The 22,929-nt window shown below is 34.7% G+C and overlaps 1 protein-coding gene across 2 annotated transcripts; it reads left to right on the top strand.

Annotated features, from left to right (window-relative positions):
* The first annotated feature begins 2,038 nt into the window (after positions 1–2,038).
* On the top strand, positions 2,039–5,689 carry LOC120071941 (uncharacterized protein At4g15545-like). Of its 2 annotated transcripts, XM_039024383.1 has the most exons (10): positions 2,039–2,545; positions 2,620–2,688; positions 2,807–2,863; positions 2,996–3,065; positions 3,314–3,415; positions 3,766–4,005; positions 4,169–4,211; positions 4,404–4,482; positions 5,027–5,145; positions 5,433–5,689. In XM_039024383.1, exons 1-9 carry the CDS (start codon positions 2,267–2,269, stop codon positions 5,117–5,119), a joined length of 1,032 nt encoding a protein of 343 aa, XP_038880311.1. In that variant the 5' UTR covers positions 2,039–2,266; the 3' UTR covers positions 5,120–5,145; positions 5,433–5,689. The 2 variants fall into 2 exon arrangements, with proteins under 2 accessions (XP_038880311.1, XP_038880309.1); XM_039024381.1 differs by lacking the exon at positions 5,433–5,689 and having other exon boundaries at positions 5,027–5,214.
* Positions 5,690–22,929: the final 17,240 nt, after the last annotated feature.

Raw genomic sequence — 22,929 nt, 5'->3', positions numbered from 1 at the left:
ATTATTTTTCTCAATTTTGGTTCCTTGGAAATGAAAGCTTTTTATGGCCAAAAACCAAAACTTACATAATTGAGTTTGAGGTGAAGTTTTACATTGGTGTGTGAAACTATACAATTCGTGTAATCAAGACACAAGTCTATAAACTTTAAAAAACTTCCATTAAGCCTAATTGCTTAAAAAAAATCGAAATGTCCATAAAAAATTTCAAGAATGAGGGGAAAATCGAAGTTTTTCCCATAACGAAATTTCAAACTGGTTCAAATCTCGAAATTTCGAGGTTTCGACCAAAATTTTAAACTATGCTTAGATGTACAATTATTGATATAATAAAAATTGTCAATATTGTAATTTTATTTTAATATATAAAATTTTGCTATATTTGTGAATAAGTTGACTTTTTTTTTGTTTGAAAACAATCCATGATCTTTTAAACAAAAAATTAATGTAAATAAAATAATAGTAAAATAATTTAAATTTATTATTAGCTGTTATTATTTTAATAAAGAATATATTGATAACTTTTTTAGTGATGCAAACAATGATTAGGTGCAACTTACGCTATTAGTCTCATGTTTCCCTTTCTTTTACACATAAATTTAAAAAAAAATCATTTAAACAAAGGGGTCTTTTTAAATATAAATAAATATTTAAAAATATTTATACTTTATATCAAAAAGTTTAAAAAATACAAACACTTTAAAATTTTTTTACTATTAATTGTAAATATGTTTGAGATTTTTTTTATTTATAAGAATTTCTCTTAATTTTCTCTTAATTTTAATTCATATTTCAATTTCTCGGTCTCTACTAAACATTATTAATCAGCTTTTAATTTTAATTTGAGACAATTGGTAAATAATGATAAAAGGTGCCTTTTCATTTGTTTGATTTTTATTTCAATTTGAGCTTGATTTAATTATTTTTTTAATCAAAGGTTTATTTAAATTCTTGACAAATAAACGAATAAGGATTTTTATACCCAAATAATATATATATATATATATATAAATACTTTCAAAATTTAACTTGGTTTTTTAAACCATTAGATCAAAAAAAAATTTGAAGGTGGAAGTAGTGTTTATAGGTTTAATTTTCAAAAACAAAAAATAAAAAAGCAATTGGTTACCAAACGGAGCGTTAAGTTTTCAAATTTGATTTTTTTTAAAAAAAAAATATTGGTAAAAAAAGTGTATAAAAAAGCAAGAAATGTATAAGTGAAAAAAATATTTATAGGCTTAATTTTAAAAAACTAAAAATAAAAAATTAAGGCATCGTTTGGTAACCATTTTATTTTTTATTTTTGTTTTTGAAAATTAAACTACACTACCAATACCTTGTTTGGTAACCATTTTTTTTTTTTAAAAAAAAATTAAGCTATGGACATTACTTCCAACTCCAAAGTTCTTTTGTTATTTGTTTTTAACCAATGGTTCAAAAAATCAAGCCACATTTTGAGAACTAAAAAAGTAGATTTCAAAAGGATGTTTTTGTTTTTGAAGTTTGGTTAAGAATTCAAATATGCAAATTATTGTAAGAAATATAAATGAAATAGACTTAATTTTCAAAAACTAAATGGTTATCTACGGGCCTAAATTATTACCAAAAAAGGCCAAAGTTGTTACTTAATAAAGTTGACATTTAATTTTGATGAAATTTAACACGACTAAATTGTTACAAATTGTAGAGTACATTGACTAAATCGTCAATCATTATGGTTTAAGAACCGTTACAAACTTGAAGTACAACGACTAAATTGAAACTAATAAAACTAAATTATTATTTTTAAAAAATAGAAAGACTAAAAAAAATTACAACAACTAAAAGTAAAAAAATCATATACTTTTTCATTTTCCACGAACTCTTCCAATTCCATCGGAGATTTTTGCAAAGAAACAAGGAAAACGACTTGGCCATGCAAAGGCCAGAGGGGACCCATAGCTCAAAAATCAGGCAAAAGACCCACGCGCCGCGAGTGAGTATGAGAAGAACTCGCACTTCCTATCCATGGGATCGTAGGCCCTTCGTTGAACACCACACGTTCCAATTTCAGAGCCCCTTCCAGTCTCCTTTCCCCCAATTCTCTCTCTCTCAATCAATCTCTTTCATCTTCTCAATTTGTCCTTTCTTCTCCACTCTCAATCTCTTGCTGTTGATTATTCCTCGTCGTTATGCTTTCCTACAATCGCAGTCCTACCAATGCCGGAACGCAAATGAAGGCTATGATTTGAAGTTACAAGAAACTACGTAGAAAGACAGAGACTGGAAAATGCAAGGGAAAGAATCTGGCGCTTCCGGCTTCGCTCTTCCTGACGGAGTCTTGCAAGTCCTGCCTTCTGATCCTTTTGAACAGCTCGATGTGGCTCGCAAAATCACTTCTATCGCTCTTTCGACTCGTGTCTCGTTGCTTGAATCAGAGTCCTCTGTTCTCCGCTCTAAACTTGCTGAGAAAGATGAGATCGTTGCTGACCTTCGGTTCCAGATCGAATCACTCAACGCTTCGCTCTCTGAGATTGCTGATAAACTCGCCCAGGCAGAGGAGAAGAAGGTTGGAATTGAGAGGCGTTTGAATATTATTGTAGAAATTCTATTCGTTTTTATCGTTGTGTGTTGGTGTTGTAGGAGAGCTTGGAGAAAGAGAATGCCTCATTGTCGAACACTGTGATGAAGCTTAGTAGAGATGTTGCGAAGGTGCGTGAAATTGCTTGATTATATTTGTCGTTTTAATGAATTCATGTCCAGTTTGTGAATGATGTTTTTATTTTCTGTTTTTGTGAAAATGGACGCGTAACGATCTCTCTCTTTCTAGTTGGAGGTTTTCAGAAAGACGCTAATGCTATCACTTCAAGAGGAGGGAGATAGCTCTGTAAGAAGCACATTTCTTATCAGTTTTGAATGATTTGTCGAGCTTCTTTAGTTTAAACAGGCTTCGTGTTTAGTGGACATTGATTTATGTGTTCTTTGCTTCGTGCTGTTATTGGGTTTGGTAATGCCGCAGACAGAAGTTCCAGAAGTTGTTGCTAGGATACAGAACCAACCAAGTGAATCTACTGCTTCACAAATTGAAGGCATTTTTCTTAACCTTTATATCTTTATGGTTCCTTGTCTAAGCTTTTCATGAATGGATTAGGATGAGGGTGACCCTTTTTGTTTGTAATTTGATGTAAACTTGTTCGTGTAGTCATTGAATTTTGTGTTGCCACTGTCAATATTGTGGAGAGTTCTTTCTGAAAAATTTTGCATTATGCCTGTGTTTTAAGACAAATGCTTGGCCTGCTTATTGTCTTTGACATGTACAGAAAATTATTTCTTTCAGAAGAGGTTTCATCCTTGCCGCCCTCTAGATATTCATCGGTTCAGAGCCAGGTTTCTGAAGTAGGAAGTTCGTTAGCAGAGGATCATGATTCAGATAGAGATAGTAAGTACAAGTTGAATTTACATGTCAGCTACCGATTTTAATTATTGGTGATTCTAGTTGCTTCCATAATTAATTGAGCAGAGTTGAATTGATATCAATGAACTAATATGCAAAGGACTTAAACAGGTCATGAGTTTAGTCCACAAAAACCATATACCTAAGATTTAATATCTTATGAGTTTTTTTTGTCACTCAAATGTTATAGAGTTAGACGGGTTGTTCCTTGAGATACACGTAAGCTAGCCCAACCATTCACGGATAGAAAAAAAAGTGAACTAATTTGCAAAGATTATAAGAGCTTTGTAGAAAGCAAAAGAAAACTACACATAATTCTAATATCTTTCTTGTAGGTATACGACCTCGTATTGCGCCTGGCCTCCTGTTAGCGTCCCAGACAAGTACACCTCGGTTTACTCCCTACGGTTCTCCTTCACTATCAGCATCAGTATCCCCAATGAGAACATCTAGACCTGTGTCACCTGGGCGACATTCAATGTCATTTTCAACCTCCAGGAACATTTTTGAAGATAGATCTTCAGTATATTCTTCTGCTCCCTCAAGCCATTATGGCTCAATTTCCTCCAACCAAGGTTTGCTGATTGCATTAGTTTATATTGATTCATAACCTGCAAGTTAGTGATCTAAATTGTGATGCTGCTAATAGTTTATATTGTACCATAACCTCCAGCTTCAGTGATTGGCTCTATCATTGTATTTCCATGATGAAGGTTGTTCTTGTTTGATCTTTTATAGGGAGAACTCGGGTCGATGGGAAGGAGTTTTTCCGACAAGTCAGGTATTCATACTGTATTATTAAGCTTCAACGTTTGTGTCTATTGCTTGTAAGTAATGGCTGGTGTGGCAATGTATACAAGATCGATAATGCTATTTTTGACCACTTGCTGTTCAACAGCACAATTTGCTGGAATTTCGTTTCTGAATTCTCATAGGATTTGTTTTTTGTTTTCCCGTTCCCCTCCCCTTTCAGGAGCCGTTTGTCTTATGAACAGTTTGCTGCATTTTTAGCAAATGTGAAGGATCTAAATTCCCACAAGCAAACAAAAGAGGTTCGCTCTCTCATGCTAGAAGATGACACTGCGTGGTAACGATGTGGTTGTAACTGGTAGATTAGAGGCATGAGAGAAGAAAGGCTAAATAAAACAGAGGGAAAAAAAAAGAAAAAAGAAATTTGCCCTTTATTTTAAACATACCTCAATATTTTTTGAAAGTTGCAATATTATTATCTTTGACATGAATGTTTTCAAACTGCCTTTTCTGTTGATATCCTTTTGATGGTGTGATTGTGACTTAAAATGGCGTGACAATCTAAATTTATGTTCTAGGTCACTGTTACATCATTCCAAATCCCATTTTCGTATGAGATTTTAAAGAATTTCTACTCTAATAGTAGTTTTGAAACGTTTATGGAAGATGAAAAGTAACTATGCAACTTTTAAATGTATGAGTATTTTTTAAATAAATGGCTAAGTTTTGAGATATTTCTTATAATTTAATCTCCTTTTAACAATGTCTAAGTTATAGATGTGGCTGTTGCTTCCGATAATTTCTTGTTTATAGCACGGTGATTGATCCTGTTATATGTGCTTTCAGGAGACTCTTCAGAAGGCAGAGGAGATACTTGGCCACGATAATAAGGATCTTTATGCCATTTTTGAGGGATTGATTAATCGCAATCTCCCGTAATGAAAATCAAACCAGAAATAAAAAATGTGGGTTCCATTTGATAACTATTTGATTTTGATTTTTTATTTTTTAAAATGAAGCATATTTCCTCTCAATTTCTTACAATAGTTAGGTAAAATAATTTGAATTCTTAGCTAAATTTCATAAACAAAAACTACTTTTTTTAGTTTTAGAAAATTGATTTGATTTTTCAAGTCATTGATAGAAAGTAGATAACACTGTTAAAACTTTTGAAATGGAATAAGTATTTATAGATTTCATTTTGAAAAATTAAAAAAAAAAGAAATTAAATGATTATTAAACGGGATCGCAGTTAAAAGATTGGGACTACTGCTATCAGGATCGTTGGCAGCAACTGTACGTCCAGCAATGCCCTGTGGTAAATTTGTCATGAAAATGTGTTTTGAAATTGTTTCCCTAATTTCTGTCATCAAACTGTGCAGTTTCTGCTAGTTAACGATGGATATTAACTTAGAATCGAGATGGTACCTTGTGAATAAACATCTGATTTGTTAAAAAAAATATATGCACTTTATTATTTAATAGAAAAATAGGTCTATTCTTTCAGAAGTTACAAGTATTATTCTTAATCTTTTATAAACATCTTAAAATTACATTGAAAATATAAATTCTTAAAAATGTTGATAGAAAATCGACGTGTTGGTAACTGGGATACTTGCTTGAATTAAGTTCAAAAGAATGACATTCGGTTATGTGGACTTTTCATTCAATATTCTAATGATTTTTCTATTTCAAGAATAATTTTAAATATTTATGAAATATCAAAAGTAGTATCGCAATTTTGGAAAAAATAAGGTAGTTTTGAAAAAAAAACAAAAACAAAGTTTGGGAATATTTTTTACAATTTACTCTAAGTGTATGAGCTGATAATGGGATGATAATTGGTTTATGTTTATTGTTGCTATAATGTTGTAATAATAAATATATAAGAGTAATTTTCTTGTGATGAGGGTTTGTGAAGGAGTGAGGAATAATCCTAGTATACGAGTGAGGAAGGGAGAGTCTTAATGTGTGAGAGCATTATTATACAAATGATTTTAATTTCATGCTCTCTAAAATTGCAAGGAAAAGTATAGATAGTATGTTTTGACAATAATAGAGGGTCATTTTTCACTATTTTCAAAATTTTAGACAAACAACATTACTATCGGGAAATTAACTCCGTACGAAAAAAAAAGAAACATAGAAAGAAAACCAGTTATAGAGCGATAGACCGAAAAAGGTAAAGATCTTGAAAATGGTAAGATTAATTTGATGAATTAACTTATAAATATCATGTTATTTTGGAGAAATGATTAAAAAAGTAAAATTCATTAAATAAAAATTATCATTGTTCAAGGAGATTTTTGGAGAAATTTGATTCATGGAATTTGAACTTTGTATTTGTATTAATTTCTTTAATATAGTGAATATATTCTCTAATACATAATCCTTTGATGTTTTTCCTAAAAAAATAAAATTTAATATTAAACTTATTGATCTTCTTGAATGATCGATTTTTGGACTTGATGATCTTATTAGAGGATCGATATAGTAAGCCCTTCCCACGTGTAAAGTTTTTTAAATGAATGCTGCCTCAAGAAGGAGATCTTGTCAAGCGCACTGGATCGATTGTGGATGTTCCTGCGGGAAAGGCTATGCTCGGGCGTGTGGTCGACGCGTTGGGAGTCAAGTCATCCAAAGGATTCAAATCTTGCCCTATATACTTATGCTCCTTAGGAGAGATTCCCGCATCTCCCGCTTCAACAACGGCCCCGTGGGAGTCCGGGCCGTGTCTCAGTCCCAGTGTGGCTGATCGAGAGTGGATGGTTGACCGCCGCCCCTTGTCCTCCAAAGCAAGCCACTCCTGAGAGAAAGACTTATTATCAGCGCTCCGCCTCTTAGCTTAACTCCCGGACTATTCGCCCAATCCACGAAATAATTTGATCTATGGACAGCATCGTTGTGGTAAAGGTCGTAATGCCAGAGGAATCATTACCTTGGCTTGTTGATTAACTTGGATCGGCTTTCGACTTGTTGATCGAATTGGATCGACTTTTGGCTTGTTGATCGTCTTGGATCAGCCTTTTGAACTTCAAACTTCTAGTTTTTATACTTGAGAGTTTGAGAGCTTTTGTCTTTAGAATTTGAGAGCTTCATGTCCTTAGTGTTTAGAGCTTGAAAACTTTTGTCTTTAGAGTTTGAGAGCTTCACGTCCTCAGTGTTCAGAGCTTGAGAGGAGTTGTATTCTTTTAGATCTTCAAAACTTGAAAGGAGTTATATTCTTCAAGTCTTCAGAGCTTCAGTCTTTGGAACTTCAGATTTTTAGAGAGCTTTGGCGTTCAGTTCTTCCAACCTCCAGGAAGTAGTAAACTTGAGATCGATAAGTGCTTTAGCCTTCTGGAATCTAAGGAAGTTTTATTCTTTTAAGTCTTCAATTTTCAGAAGGTTATAATCTTGAGGTCGATTAGAGCTTTCGAGTCTTGAAATCTTTAGAGCTTTAGCACTTCGTTGTCAATGTATCCAACCTCCCTTCAAATGAAAGGTCAGGACCTCTTTTTATAGACGATTTCCATGGGTTTTAGTGGGCTTGGGCCCAAATATTGGCTTGAGCCCAATCTTTAATTTGACCCAAATTTTCACCATGGACTTCAATTGGGTTGGGTCCGAGCGACTTTAGTTACTCGGCCTGATCCAACTTATAATTTCCACAATGGGTTGGGGCTTTCGTTGATGATGAGGCAACTTGTGATTAGCCAAAATTTCTCATTCAATAAATATCCCCTTTTTCAAGATTTATGCATGTTTATATGGTGGGTGAATCTCAAAAAATATAATTCGAAATCAAAGTATGATTTTGACTCCTCTTGAAGCATCTTTTGATAAAAAATATGAATTTAGCTCAAAGTTTTGATTTGAATTTCCTTTGCTTGATACGTTTTTACGCCAAGTAAATAAAAGATGAATTTTACTCACTTACTTATTTGTGAGTAAACTTTAATTTGAACTAAATTAGAATTTATGCTCCACTTTAGTTGCAAATTGAATTTTTGAGTAGTATCCCAAATTCTAACAATCAATTTTTTAAGATTTGGAATATACTTAATTCTTCATATGAATTTAAAGTAGAAATTTGACTTCGTATATCTCTTTCCTCCAACTTTGATTTGGTGGATGCTTGGAGTGTGCCTATATTTTGATTTGAGACAATACTTAGATTATGCCAAAGTCTTGATATTGGGATGAAATTTTGTTGGTAACCAAATATTGTGTCACACTCCCTCCCAGATTTACCTTTTTCACCTAAAAGGAGGTGTGAGGACAATTAACACCACTCTTTTGGGATACTTACTGCCCCTTTGACTTGCTTTGCCTATCACTTTTACATTTTAAGTAGATAACTTACTAAGAATAAGTTATTTTATTACAACATACTCAATGTCCATACAAATTGTTTTACAGACTCCAACCCTCACTTCAAAATTCCTAAACTCTTCAAACTGACACTTGGAAATAAAATAAGACTAATCCTGAGGTGTGGTGTGGCAAACCTTGTCTTCTAGCAGTAATATGAAACTTAACTCTTTTTGCTACTTAGGGGAGGGGAATAAAATATTTGGAAAACATGAGCTGGGAAGCCTAGTGAATGGTGAATTTAATACGAACATAGGTTTTCTTTGGAAATATTTTATAAAATCATTTTTAATTAAAACAACAACCATGTATTGAAATAGCCAGATAAGTTCCAAAACACAAGCATCAACATATAAGACATGGCAAAAAGTGAAATGACATGATCGTAACTTAAACATATTCGAGAATAAAATCCACATAAACCCCATATAGGATATGAAAAACCACAACAAACCTTGTACTCAAACCTTAGTTGGAGTATAATGGACCCACGACACCAACGTTAATGTCTTGATCTACGTGCAAACAGTCTTATCCTCAAAGGGTTATACACCCATGCATACGGCCCAAAGCCTATGTGTGTGCCAAGGTGGGTCCCAAAGACATGTACTATACTTCCTCGATACCTTAATCTCCTTAAGTATCGGAAGCCCTGGATTTCCCATATACCTTCTCTTTGTCCTTGAGTATAGGAAATCCTTATTTCAGGGTACACAGTTTGAAAACCATTTTTACATTGTAGTGTATTGAAATCCATTTCCATCAAAACCACTATAAATTCGAGTTTTCCAACTAAGTCTAGATATTTTAATTCAAATCGTTATTTTCAAGAAATCATGTGGAAACAGTAGATAAATTCCATTGTAAAACATGTTTTCTTGAATATTCAAGGATGGAAAATATTTTTCAACTGAAACGTGTAAAATAAATCATGCCAAAGTTTTTCCTCAAACATACACACTATAATAGCATATACATAGATTATAGGTTAAAACAGTTGACAATAAAACCACCCACTGTTCACCACCAAGGATTCTTCTTCTTCAAGCCTCCTTAGCTTCCTAGTCTCTTCTTGGATTCCTAGTTTCCTCCAAACAACAACTTCCCCTGAATTTGTCCAAGTTTAGCTTAGAATCCAAAATTAGGGCTAAAAATAACGTTAGTATACCTTATTGGCCTTACATTTATCTTACCAACTCCAATAGATGCAAAATTAGGCTTTTGATTAACCCAAGACAGCAGTGTGCGCAAGCTTACCTTTCCTCAGATTAGTTGGGTGCATAGCTTGTCTTGTTGGGCACATCCTCCTTCAGTTGGGCACATAGTTGGTATTTCTCAGCTCATACTTAGCTTGTTGAACGCATCTCAGATTCTAGTTGGGCACATAACATGTTAACAAACGATGTTGGCGACAGTTGACCTTCTCTTTGGCGATAGTTGACCTTCTTTTTCTCATCTTAACTTCCTAAGTTCTTCCTCTCACACATCCCTTTCGAGTTTTCTTTAAGAGTTTATGAAATTATGAAGTAAATGGCCTCTTTCTCTTGGTATTTGTAGGCTTTTCCAAAGCATCCTTGTCATCCCCAGCTCACCTCTTTGTTTGACATCGTCTATTAAAATTTTGTCTAAATGTCAACTTCTTATGTATTCTCACCTTTGAGTTGACCATCTCAATTGCATGCACCAACTCATGCATCTAAGTTTCAGCTCCTAATAGTTCCTCATCTCGAAGTCCACCACCTTCTTCTATACTTAGCCAACCTTTCTTCTTCTTTCGCCACCTCCTACTTCCAACTCCAACCTTTGTGGCTTCACCTTCACCATACATCCAACATACTTGTGTTGGATGCATGGACCATACTATGCGCCAAACTTGTTCTTTTTCTTTCTTAGGTTTTTGTCTCTTTCTCATAGCATGATTTTTCACTTGATTAATTTCCTAAGTGTCCAAACTCATTCACCCTCCTTATTTCTCAAGTATGCATCCAAGCATAGTTCTCTTACGCTTCCAAGATGTCTTCTATATGTCCAAGGTGTTTCAAAATTAACTTCTTAGGGTCATGCATCCAAGATGACCTTCCCTTCTCTTGTTTAGTATTGATATCTAGTGTCATACCTCAAAATATGTGTCCAAGCTCCCATCATTCTCCTAGTATACACCCAAATATTATCATTTTCCTCAAAGCATGCATCCAAGAAGTCTTCCTAGGGTTGCTTAGTGCAACTCTTCTAAAAGTAGTTGTTTCATGCTTTGTTTATGTTTCTCATGTGTCCAAGATAGAGTTCAAATAACCTTCTAGGCGTTCAAAATACCCTTTCATATATCCAACATTGTCTTTCTATGAATTTACTCACTTTGATGAGTTGAACCTACATATGTTTGGTCCAACACTTATCCAAATTATCATCCCTTTATCAACCATGTGCCCAAAAGTACTCGTACTATGCATCCAATGTGATATCCAATGCATCCTTCCTTCATTGATGTGTTCAAGACCAATCTCTCCTAGTCATATTCCCAAGATGATCCACCATGTGTCCAATATAGTGACCTATGCGTCCAACTCGACCCTAGGCGTCCAGATTGGTCCAACCATGCGTCCAAGTGATCCTTTCTGATAGATAAAGCTGACATACAACGAAAGAAATCATAATCAATAAGTACTTTAATTACATTTAATTTGAGTCTTAAAGCATGCAATGAAACTGTCATAAAATAGGGTTGCATGAGAGTACTACCTTTGATGTAACTCTTCAAATCCTTACTCCTCAACACGAGATCAACATCCAAATGTTTAGTAGACCACTAAGAGGACTTCTCTACTATCCTCTAACTTGGATTAAGAGGTGAAATCTCAAATTGAGGTCAATTTGTTAAGGGATGAGGAGGGTTGTTAGAGAGAATAGTAGAATTTCAGCAAGAACTAAAACCATCCACTTGCCCACAAAATTCTTAGCTTATTTAACCATGAAGAACATGCAAATTCTTCAACTTCAACTCATTGACACCTCAAGGAGCTAAAGTTTAATGGGCTAGGTGTTTGGCTTGGAGGAAAACACTCCATTTGAAGATGCAAAATTGGAAAACTCCTCTCAATAGTGGAATTTTCCAATTTTTGCTTTTCAATTTTTTTTTTTTTTTAAAGAGTTTTAATCTAAATTCCATTGAGACTAAAATTAATATTAAAATCAAATATGAATTTGATTTTTAGAATTGAAAACAATTTATTTAAATTAATTAAATATATAATAATTTAATATCAAATATTAAATTAATCAAACACTTAATTTATACATGAATCCTATTCATGCAATTCAATATTTAAATATTTCAATCTCTCCAATTTTGTTTAATTTCTACAAAATTAAACGTTTTAATTGTACAAATACAATTCATTAAAACCCTAGTTGAATTTGCACACTTCAAATTCAAGAACCCTAAATTTCAATTTTGAACATTTCAAATCGGCTCAATTCACTAATTGAAGATATAATTTTACAAACTAGTAGAGAGACCTTATGGACCTACAAATCATGAGCTCCAATGATTTGAGATTAATTGGCTAAACTTTTTTAAACCAAATTAATCAATATTCGTTAACTACCAAGACACACCACTATGGCTCGATAGTTGCACTCTCCTCACTGTAGATATATTTTTGTCCATTTTAACCATAATCAGTAAGTCAATCCTTCATAGATTGTTCGTATTTTCAGTTAGGTCAAAATTACCGTTTTACCCCTGTAAATACATCTTGCTCCTTAAACTCCCACTAATCCTCTATTGAACCATGGTTTATAGTCTAACTTATAAACCATGTCCCTCTCGATCATGAGAGGGCAGGGCCCATTGTTCAAGACCAGAAATCAGTGCTTAAGAGAACAACCTATCTGCTGACACTAAGTGGGATAGGAGTGAATTTTATCTTGCAGAACTATCTCTCCAGCTATCTATCCGATCTTATCCCTAAAATGGGAGGCTTATTGAGCAGTGCTGATGGACTACTCTCACCTATGTAGGATTCAGTCACGTTTTCATTCATTTGGAATCTGGGCTCTTCTACGTCATTTTTATTTACTTATTTTTCCCTTTTTTTTTTCTTTTTTTATTCCCTTACGGGAAAATTCTCAGTTTGATCTTTTTGTTGCGATAGTTAGCTCAGGATTAAGATCGAGTTACCTTAGGTCATAAAATTTGAAATAGTCAGTTTTATAGTAAACGGTCATTATAAAGAAAAGTGACTATTTCGAGGTTCGGTCTTATGAAAACTCATTGCATAGGATGCCTCCACTCACATGTCTTCACATGAATGATTTTGGGATCACATCATTTATATCAATATACAAAATAGGCCGCATCTAATAGTGTCACTAGGATGAGGTACCCAATCTCATCCATATACTTATAGACCATTTTGGCTATATACTAAAACTTGATCCTCTTTTATGTTGCCGTAAAGTTAAAGTATTCATATTATAGTCATGGATTCGTTTATTGGGTGTTTATAATAGAATGCAATATCAATAACAATTTATTGAAAAAATACTCAATAATACTTTTATTGATAAATATAATATGTTAACAATATTTACGAATTGTGAGTTTAGGACATTCCCAACACTTTCCTTGACCAAAAGTTGTGTCCAATGCTTCCAAGAAGTAACATAAGTTCTTTTGATAAATGTTTCCTTCGTCTACAAGATTTTGAGTCCAACTTCTCAACCATGCTTCCAACCTTAGGATGATAAGTTGAATCTCCTCAACTACGCTTCCAACTTTAGGATGATGAGTTTAATCTTCTCAACTACACTGCTAACCTTAGGATGATGAGTTAAATCTTCTCAAATACACTTCCAACCTTAGAATGATGAGTTGAATCTTCTTAATTACGCTACCAACATTAGAACGATGAGTTGAATCTTCTCAGCTACGCTATTAATGTTGAACCCTACTTCTTTCCTACTAATACTTAGTTAGATATCCACTTCTCTAGTGGACTATGCGTTCAACCCTTCCCCTCCAATCTTCTTCTACTAATACTTAACCAAAATTTTCTCCTCTTTCTCCTCTTTCTCCTCTATTCCCATGCGTACTTCACTCCTAAGTTCAATCGCATGGTCTCAACACTTAAAAATTTTTCTAAGTACCACTGCTTCCTTTAAAGCATAGTTTGAACACTTAGCCAAATTCTTACCCTCCACAGCATATGTCCCACCTTAACATCTTGGCTCAAGTGTTTTTTTAGTGAAAACCTAAGCTTAGAGATCGAGGGCTTACAAACTACCACCCTCTTAAAAGAATTTCGTCCTCAAAATTCAACTAAGATTAGTAAGGATTCCTAAATTGTCTTGGAATCTTATGAGAGAATGTGTAGATTCTTTTTAATGACATTAGCAGCAGTCAAGATGTTGTAACAAACTTAACTTTGTATTTATTCATATCTTCCAACTTTACAAGATCCCAAAAGGTAAAAGTATAATTACAACTAAACTTCTCTCTATTTCTCATAACAAACTTTTTCAGACTACCAGTAACTTCTTTGGCAACCCCTTCCTCTTATTGGATAGTGACATGAGAACATCCCACTTTGAATGACTTCTTCATCCTCTTGCAGTAGTCGAGGGAATTCCTTACAAATGTGCCCAGTTTTATGGCAATTATAGCATAACTTGTACCTCCTCAAGCACTGCCCTTCATGTTCACCTCTGCATTCCTCACATGGTGGTCTCTTGATGAATTCAATGATAATCCTCGTATATCCATCTCTCTACTTCCTGCAAAACCCCTCAAGTGGTTAGAGCTTCCAAACTTTTGTGTTCCACTAATCTTAAAACTTCAACTGGATGATACCTCGAGGACGAACCTTCTATTTTCACTATGGGCGGGTGCAAGTTGGTTTTCTATTGGCAGTATTACCAACTTGCGTAATTCTCTCTTGTTGAAAAGATTGAGGATAGTGTTGTAAGTAGCAAACAATTAACGGAAGAATTCAGGATCATTAAGTACTCTAATTCATCAATTTTAGCATTAAATCAAACATGTTCATCGAATATCAAGAGGGTTTCATAATAACTCACCTTTTGAAGAGTTCAATCCATGAAATCAACTGCAATCTCCTCAGCTACAAGGTGTAGACTACCAATAGATCTTCCCTACTATTCTCTTGGACCTTAGACTGAGTTGTGGGACTCCAAATGAGCTGAATCTAGGGAGATTGAGAGGAGAAAGAACTTTTTGTAGAAACTTGAAGAACTCCTTCTTCAATATCTAATTTTTTTTTTTTTTTTTTTAAAAAAAAAAACTCAGCCTTTCCATGCCCATTTCTTAGCTCAATCTTGTGAGTTTTATTCATCTTCAGCATGTTGAGAACCTTCATCAAATGAAGTCACCACCCACTTCACCAATTTAGGTGGATTTTGAGTGGAAGCTAGGTGTTCATGAAGTGGGAAAAACCCACTTTTAGTGGATTTTTCCGAAATCCATTTTTTTGTTTTAATTTTGAAATTCTTTTCAAAACTAAAACCAAATTTTAGTTTTTAATTTTTTAGGTAAACTGAAATTTTATTAACCTTGAAACTATGATAGAAAGTGAAGAAAATCGAATATGAGGATTTCCATGAGCAGCGGAATAGATCATTTCAAATTACAATCATGTATGAACATTACAATTACAGTCGTATACAGAAACAAATAGTTATGCAATCAATACAGAAATTACAGCTTGAACAACAAGAAATCAAGGAGAAAAGCCACGAACGTTTGTCGACTCGTCTGCACGCTCCTTGCTAAAAAACGCTCGAACATAGCAACCTCGAACGCTCGAATAACATGACCGCTCTGCAGCACGAACATCGCGTATTTGTCCTCTACGATCGCCTTGGTCATGAATAGCCTCCACAGAACCTCGACGATGTCGAGTTGAGAATGATACCACCAAGAAGGCTACCTTGGTATTCTCGGTGTGAGAATTCAGCGGGTGGGCTATGTGTGGACTTGATATGAGGCAGATGAAAGAGGAAACACCGATCGTGTACACGATTGGGCAAGTGGGAGATGACTGAGACCTATCGTATAGGTCGATGCCTAATTATTTAGCAAAAGCTAAGCGATCGTCTAGTAAAAGCTAAGCGATCGTTTAGCTCAGTGTCTGTCGTTTACAAAATACTACACGATCATTTACTAAATCAAGCTGTCACTTTGTAAATCGGTATTTACTTGACAACTTCCGTTCCATGAGATTCTTTTTCCGAGAGAAATCTCAATACTACTTTTGCAAAACTTAAAAAAAAAACTTACTAAAATTAGGAAAAAAAATTTTCCTTTTATCTCACGGTTACCATGAACCACCAATAACCTCCCACTCAATTGGTTATTAGAGAAAAAAATTTAATTATCCAATAATTAATATTATTATAAATATAAATGATAACCAACTTATCATACTATATTTATACCTATAGTTGTAATATTTCATCTCATGAAACATATAAACCATAGTTCTTTTTCTATTCCATGGTATTTGATGTAAATCTCATTTTCATTAATCCTCCACTAGATGTATCTCGTACATCATACCGATCATATCATATATAATCAAATTACCTCTTGTCAATTTGAACATTTCAAATCAACACCAAGAACTGATCCTCAACTGAATCCATTGAGCTACCAAGGGAACCTTATGGACTTATAGCTCGAAGCTCCAATGGTACGTGAATAACTGACTAAACTCTTTAGTCATGGGATCCACCATTTGTTAACTGCCAGGCACTCCACTAAAGACTGACAGCTAAACTCTCCTTACCACAGATATATTATGTGTCAATCTTAACCAATTAGAAGTGCGACAACCCTTTACAGATCGCTCGTAAGTACAGCTCGGCCAATAATCGTTATGCCTCTGTAGTTACATCTAACTCCTTAAGTACCACTGATCCCTCTAATGAAAATAAGTTATAGTCCTACTATGACTAAGTCTTCTCTTCTAAAGAGAAACTGTGGCTACTATGTTCAAACCCTGGAATCAGCCTTAAAGGACCAATCTCTCCACTTATCCCTGTTTTGGAAAAGGAGTGAATTCCATCTTGAGAATTGAGTTCCCAGTTTCTAGATCAGACAAGTCCCCAAAAAAGGTAGGCATGTTGAGTTGGCAATCTGGCCACTCTCACCCATACTAATCAAAGGACCGCCCTCAAAGGCAGGAGTTTCCAAAATGCTCAGGATTGAGGTCATGTCACCTATGGTCGTTTAGGTGAGATGTAAGTCTCTAGTATCAACGGTGTTATATATAGAGTCTAGTCATCTCGTGGTCCAGGTCTTATACAAACTCTTTGTATAGGACACCCCATCGCACGTCTCCACATGAATAGTTAGGATCTACCATCTGTAGTAGTTTACAACACTTGCAAACCTATACAAAGTGGGTTGTATCCGTAGTGTCACCAGGATCAGGTATCCCACCTTAATCCTTATACTACAGATCTATTTAGGTTATCATTTAAGGGATGATCCACTTGTATATCACATATACATGCTTAAGTTCACATAAGAAAACCAAGGAGCTTTGTTTATTATAAATGAGTAAATGCCAGAATTAAATAACAATTATTTTATTCATCAAACAATGTGTATCTTTACAAAACAACGAGACTCTGGGAGAATTAGGACACCAATCCTAACAGAAAGTCGTTTGCTTGTTGCCAAAAAACCTTTCGCCTTTCTTTTGAATCAAAGTAGGTCAAGGGAAGATACCATTTATAAGACAACTCCGCTTCCTCGTCTTACTTCTGGCAAAGCTTTAGCTTTGCTTACTTGTGCAAAGGCTAAAAGTCCTTTTCGCTAGGTCCAAAAGCTTCTCGAAAGAACAGATCCAACAGAAATCCCGCATATTGAGCACAACTGATATGCGACTATAGTTATGCGATCATATCATGCCATAAAACGATTTTATATGTATAGAGAGATCCCCTATCTAACAAAATTAATTCAATTAATTAAAATTAATAATTAATTCAACAAATTAATTAATTTTGTTAATTTAATATCAAATATCAAATTAATCAAACACCAATTCCACAACCATGAATCCTTATTCATGTAATTAATATTTAAATCAAATTTAAATATTGATTCTCCAAATTCGTTTAATTTGATAATTAAATGTGTAATTATATCGCATATAATTACTAATTCCCTTAATTCAAGTTTGAACGTTTCGAATTCACTCGTCATGCTATTCTAAAGCTTATTCCGTTTGTGAGCTAGTAGGGGGGACCTAATGGACCTACAGATCATGTGCTCCAACGATTTGAGATTAACCAGCTAAACTCTTTAACCTAACTAACCACCATTCATTAACTATTGGGTCACTCTATGAAATCCCAGTAGTTGCACTTCCCTCACTATAGATATATTGTACCCACTCGATATAACCATAATTAGTAAGCTAACCCTTCACAAGTTGTTCGTAATAACAGCTGGGTCAATGGTTGTTTTACCCCTGAGATTACCTTTTGTTTCTTAAGTCCCACTGATCCTCTATGAACAATTGGTTTGTGATCCAATCATCAAAACTGAGTCTTTATCAGGCCAATGAGAGGGTGGAGCCCCTTATTCAAGACTCAGAGTCAGCACTTAAGGGAACAACCTCTTTATTATTCCTAAAAGCGGGTAGGAGTGAGTTTCATCTTGCACCCTATGTCCCCAACTATCTACCTGGTCTTACCCTTGAAATGGGAGGCTTATTGAGCCAACGCTATTGACCCAACCCTCACCCATACAAATCTAAGGATAATCCTGAATAAACAAGAGTTCATAGTTAGCTCAGGATGAAGGTTAAGTTACCTAGGTCATTGTTTTGAAACAGTCGGTCTTAAACAGTAAACAACATTATAAAGTAAGAGTGACTTATTTCTTGGTACGATCTTATACAAACTCTTTGCATAGGATGCCCCCACTCACATGTCTCTACATGAACGAATCAGTATCACTTTGTTTGTAGCACTTTACAACATTTGTAACATTTACAAAGTGGGCTGCATCCGATAGTGTCCCCAGAATAAAGTACCCAGTCTTATCTGTATACCATAGACTATTTTGGCTATTTATTCAAACTTGATCCACTTTTATATCTCCACATAAAGTTCAAGTACTTATGTAATAGCCATGGATCTTAGTTTATTGGATTTCGATTACTTCTAAAATGGAATGAGTAATTCATATATTCAATAACAACTTTATTGAATTAAACTTCAATAACATTTTTATTGATTAATAGAATAGGTTTATTGATTACAAACGACGAGTTTATGACATAAAACCCAACAAACTCCCACTTTGACTAAAACTCCAATGGCGACATACATATGTAAACATAATGTTTAGTTTTTAGAGAAATACAATAAACTAGGGTATCATATACCCATAGTTTGTCTCCCACTAAGTATCATATACCTATGGATTTTTCTCTCACTTGTCCTAGATTATATAACTCGTAGTCTTAGTCTCACTAAGTAACCCCCAAATACTTTAGCTAAGAGGATCACTGTAAACATATCAATATACAGTGGGCTTCTTAACTGTCAATTAATAGGGAAGGCATCTTATACCCACAACTTCTTGCTTCTCGATGCCAACACCAGATATTGGTGGTTTGAGTTTCAACTAGACTTAAGTTATGATTAGGCTGTCAAACAACTCTTCTAGTATGTCGAGGCACCCTCAACTCTTTGAGAAAGATGCGTCTGACCCGTCTTAACAACTTTTCTTATAGGGTCAGCATAATTAACTAAACTCAAGTTATGATTAGTATAACTTATTCAAATCTCATAAGATATTCTAACTTGTATCCTTGCACCTTAGTTGAAGTAGAGTAAGCTCAATACTCTTAACATCAAAAACTCTCATACGTACACGTAAAAATGCCTCCAAAAGGCTAATCACCGGCCACACGACCCAAAGCCTATAGTTGTGCTAAAATAGGTCTCAAAGACCTTCATATGTATATAAATAATAAATTCCCTGGATACCTATCTCCTTGAGTATTAGGAATTAAGGTACATGAAACATTCCTTTATAAATCATGCTTGAATATGAATTCATTTAGCACTCCATAAATAACTCAACATTTTAAATAGATAATCATAAACATGAGGCCTTAAGAAACATATTAGGAATGCTTGTCATCATTGAAATCATGCTTAAAACATATCATGAGAAAGATAGCATTTAAAGCTCATTTAAGAGAAATTCTTGCCTTAACCTATCATTGGAAACTTTGAAGCATATATCTTATGTAATAGAAATTCATGCTTTAACATACTTTAGAAACATTTGAACATATGGCTCACAAATCACATTGTCAAGAGTTAACTTATTTCACATAAAATCATGCATTAAAAACATTTAAGGAAAACATTTTAAATCATTTGTCACTCACTGTTACTGGTTAGCTTCCCAAGGATTTATAGGCTCTTCCAACCTCTGTTTGGCATGTAGAAATTAGTAACCTTTGGTCAATATCTTTTAGCTAACCCTTGACTTCATTAGCTTCAAATAAACCTAGCCTTTTAAGTTCTTTTCTTAATTTTACTTAGTTCCACATTCTTCTTAGAGTCCATTTTTAAATATCTTTATAGCTTAAAACCCCTGATACTTCTTGAAGGACTTAACAATTGTTCACCAACTTCAAATTCTCAAGATTAGGCCAACCTCAAGCCCACAGGCACACCATTAGGCCAGATGTGGGCACTGGAACACGCACACGGGTGCTTGGGCGCACACACAAGGCTTTAGATGAGCGATAAGACTAGTAGCACGCACATGCATGTGTTAGGCATTGAGGGCATGCGGACTGGGCAACGAACGCATGTTGGTTGGGCAATGAATGTGCGTGGGGCGCTGAGTTAGTACGCATCTGGGCATTGAGCGTGGCAAGCAACCGGGCTTGAGCGTGGGTGAGTAACTGTAGCCTTTATCGCCTAGTTGGGTGTTGTTGCCCACATAATGGGCATGCTGCTGAGATGGATGCACGTGAGGCACCTCACCGACAACCCAACTTCTCGCGTGCCTTTTTTAACCTTCAGCCAACTGTTTGCTTTTTTAACACCTAATTTTCATATCTTACTTTCAGTACTCAAAACACCAATTTCAACCATTCTAATTTGATTTTTCTTCCTATAATTCTCTTAAATAATCTTTAAACTTACTTGCCTCAAAATTGGAGCTTCTAATTCCTTTAATTAGCTCAAAATTCACCAAATTTCATAGGTTGCCCGACTAAGCCTAAAATTTTGACTAACCTTGAATTTTCTTAAGTTTTTAGCATCAATACATTTGAATTCATCCACTATAGCCCTAGGTCTTCTTCTTCACTGATTAAGCTTCAAATTGCCTATAAAATATTTTCCTTTACAATAGTAAAATGGCTAAAACCGACTTCCTCTTCACATCTATTATTTATATTACCCCTTGCATGCTTTATTTGCATAATAAAATGATATCTCATGCCACTAACCCTTGTGTTAAGTCTAATATTCTGCCATTTAGCTCACTAATAAAGATTAAAAAATTGTTCTTCCTAATTAATTCAACAAATAAAGCATAAGGGAAGTGGCCTTCACTTACATGCCTCTCTCAACCATAGGACTCTTCTCATCGCACAAGGCTAACCATATCTCATTGCCTCATGCCTCACCTCCTCATCACCTAGTGCCTGACTTTCCATCATCAGCTAGTGCCTCTCTTTCCCTCGTCGCCTCATGTTAGACTCTCATTCAAGGCCTCCCGTGGCCTTCTCGTATATTTCTTCTAGCCACATTTATTTCCCTCACATGTTCTTATAACCATCGCCTAGTCCCACACTTATGCTATACCTTCCTCTACTCTTATCAAGTTCCATGCTTAGCTTCCCACTAAATATTTTAAACACTTAATCTCCGAGAACTTCCTACACATGATTTCACTTAGGCCTTTTCAGACTTAACACTTAGAAAATTCCTTATTGTTTCCTTACTTTACTAAACTTCTACATGTACACAACAATTGTTAAATTTACTAAGTATCTTAAGACATTCAAGCATCCAAGTTAACTTCAAATTAAAGATTCTTAGGTACTTAAGTTCTAGGGTTTACAATTTACCTCCTATTTAAAAGAATTTCGTTCTCAAAATTTCATTGTATATCCTCAAGTGTACTCTTCATCTAGTCCTTGTCTCCTGAGTGGCCTCTTCTCCATGGTTCTTCCACAAGACCTTCACTAGAGGAATAGTCTCGTTTCTCAACAGCTCTTCTTTCCTGTATTGGTTTCACTTGGTGGGGCGGGAATGCCTGAAAACTCAATTTATCTGATAAACTACTAGAGGCTCATGTAGCCCATGCTGGATTAATCGTATTATGGGCTAAATCAATGAACCTATTTGAAGTGGTTCATTTCGTACTGGAGAAGCCCATGTATGAAAAAGGATTAATTTAACTTCCTCCCCTAGCTACTAACGGATAAGGGTTAGGTTCTAGTGAGGAAGTTATAGACACCTTTACTGTACTTTGTGTATGGACTACTTTACTGAATTTCCTCCGTGGTATTAAGATTTGGCAGTATTTATCATGCATTTCTGGGACCCGAAACCCTTGAAGAATCTTTTCCATTCTTCGATTATGTGTGGAAAGATCGAATTAAAATGACTACCATGTTGAGAAAGCACTTTTTATAATAGAGATATGTGAATGTAAGTGTTAATAACTTATTCTAGTGCTCAATGTAAGTTACTTACAAGTGGCAATAACATCTAAATTACAGTTACAATCTAGTGTAAATAGAAATTATTCTAAGGGCTTTTTCTTTATTCTCTCTCCTTCTTTGGAACTTCCGAGTCCACAACAGACCTAATCTTCTCTTGATCCATCTAAATCACAACCTTGTTGATCTAATGGCCAAGAAATAACACTTTTGTCTAAGTACCATTTCACGTACTGCTTTTTTTTCTACTACATCCGGAACACTGTACTTAGGGTTTTTCAAACCTCAAGACTTGAATTGATTCCTCTTCATATGTCTGGTTCTCCTTTAACTAGAATGGTCATGCTTGAAGAATATGGAATGGATCGAGTACATACTTTCTCAATGTGGATAAATGGAAAACATCATGTATCTTGGACAACTTCATAAACAATGCTACTCTGTAAGTTTTCGATCTGATTCATTCTATAATCTCATAGGGTTCAGTATACTTCGTACTTAGCTTTCCTTTTTCTATTTAAACGTAACACCCCCTTCCATGGAGATAGCTTGAGGATGACCTAATCTCCAACATTAAACTCTAATTCTCTTTGTCTCTTGTCTACATAACTTTTCCGACATTCTCGAATTATCTTCAAATTTTACCTGATTAACTTAACA

The sequence above is a fragment of the Benincasa hispida genome, chromosome 1, assembly GCF_009727055.1.
Source record: "Benincasa hispida cultivar B227 chromosome 1, ASM972705v1, whole genome shotgun sequence".
Taxonomy (NCBI): Eukaryota; Viridiplantae; Streptophyta; class Magnoliopsida; order Cucurbitales; family Cucurbitaceae; genus Benincasa; species Benincasa hispida.
This window is presented reverse-complemented; position numbering and strand designations above follow the sequence as displayed.

What these genes read in the sequence shown, in the direction of transcription:
- LOC120071941 (XM_039024383.1), top strand. Translation starts at nt 2,267, where the DNA reads ATGCAAGGGAAAGAATCTGGCGCTTCCGGCTTCGCTCTTCCTGACGGA. An exon ending in TCATGATTCAGATAGAGATA is followed by an intron (nt 3,416 to 3,765) that starts GTAAGTACAAGT and finishes TCTTTCTTGTAG; the next exon opens with GTATACGACCTCGTATTGCG. An exon ending in CTCAATTTCCTCCAACCAAG is followed by an intron (nt 4,006 to 4,168) that starts GTTTGCTGATTG and finishes GATCTTTTATAG; the next exon opens with GGAGAACTCGGGTCGATGGG.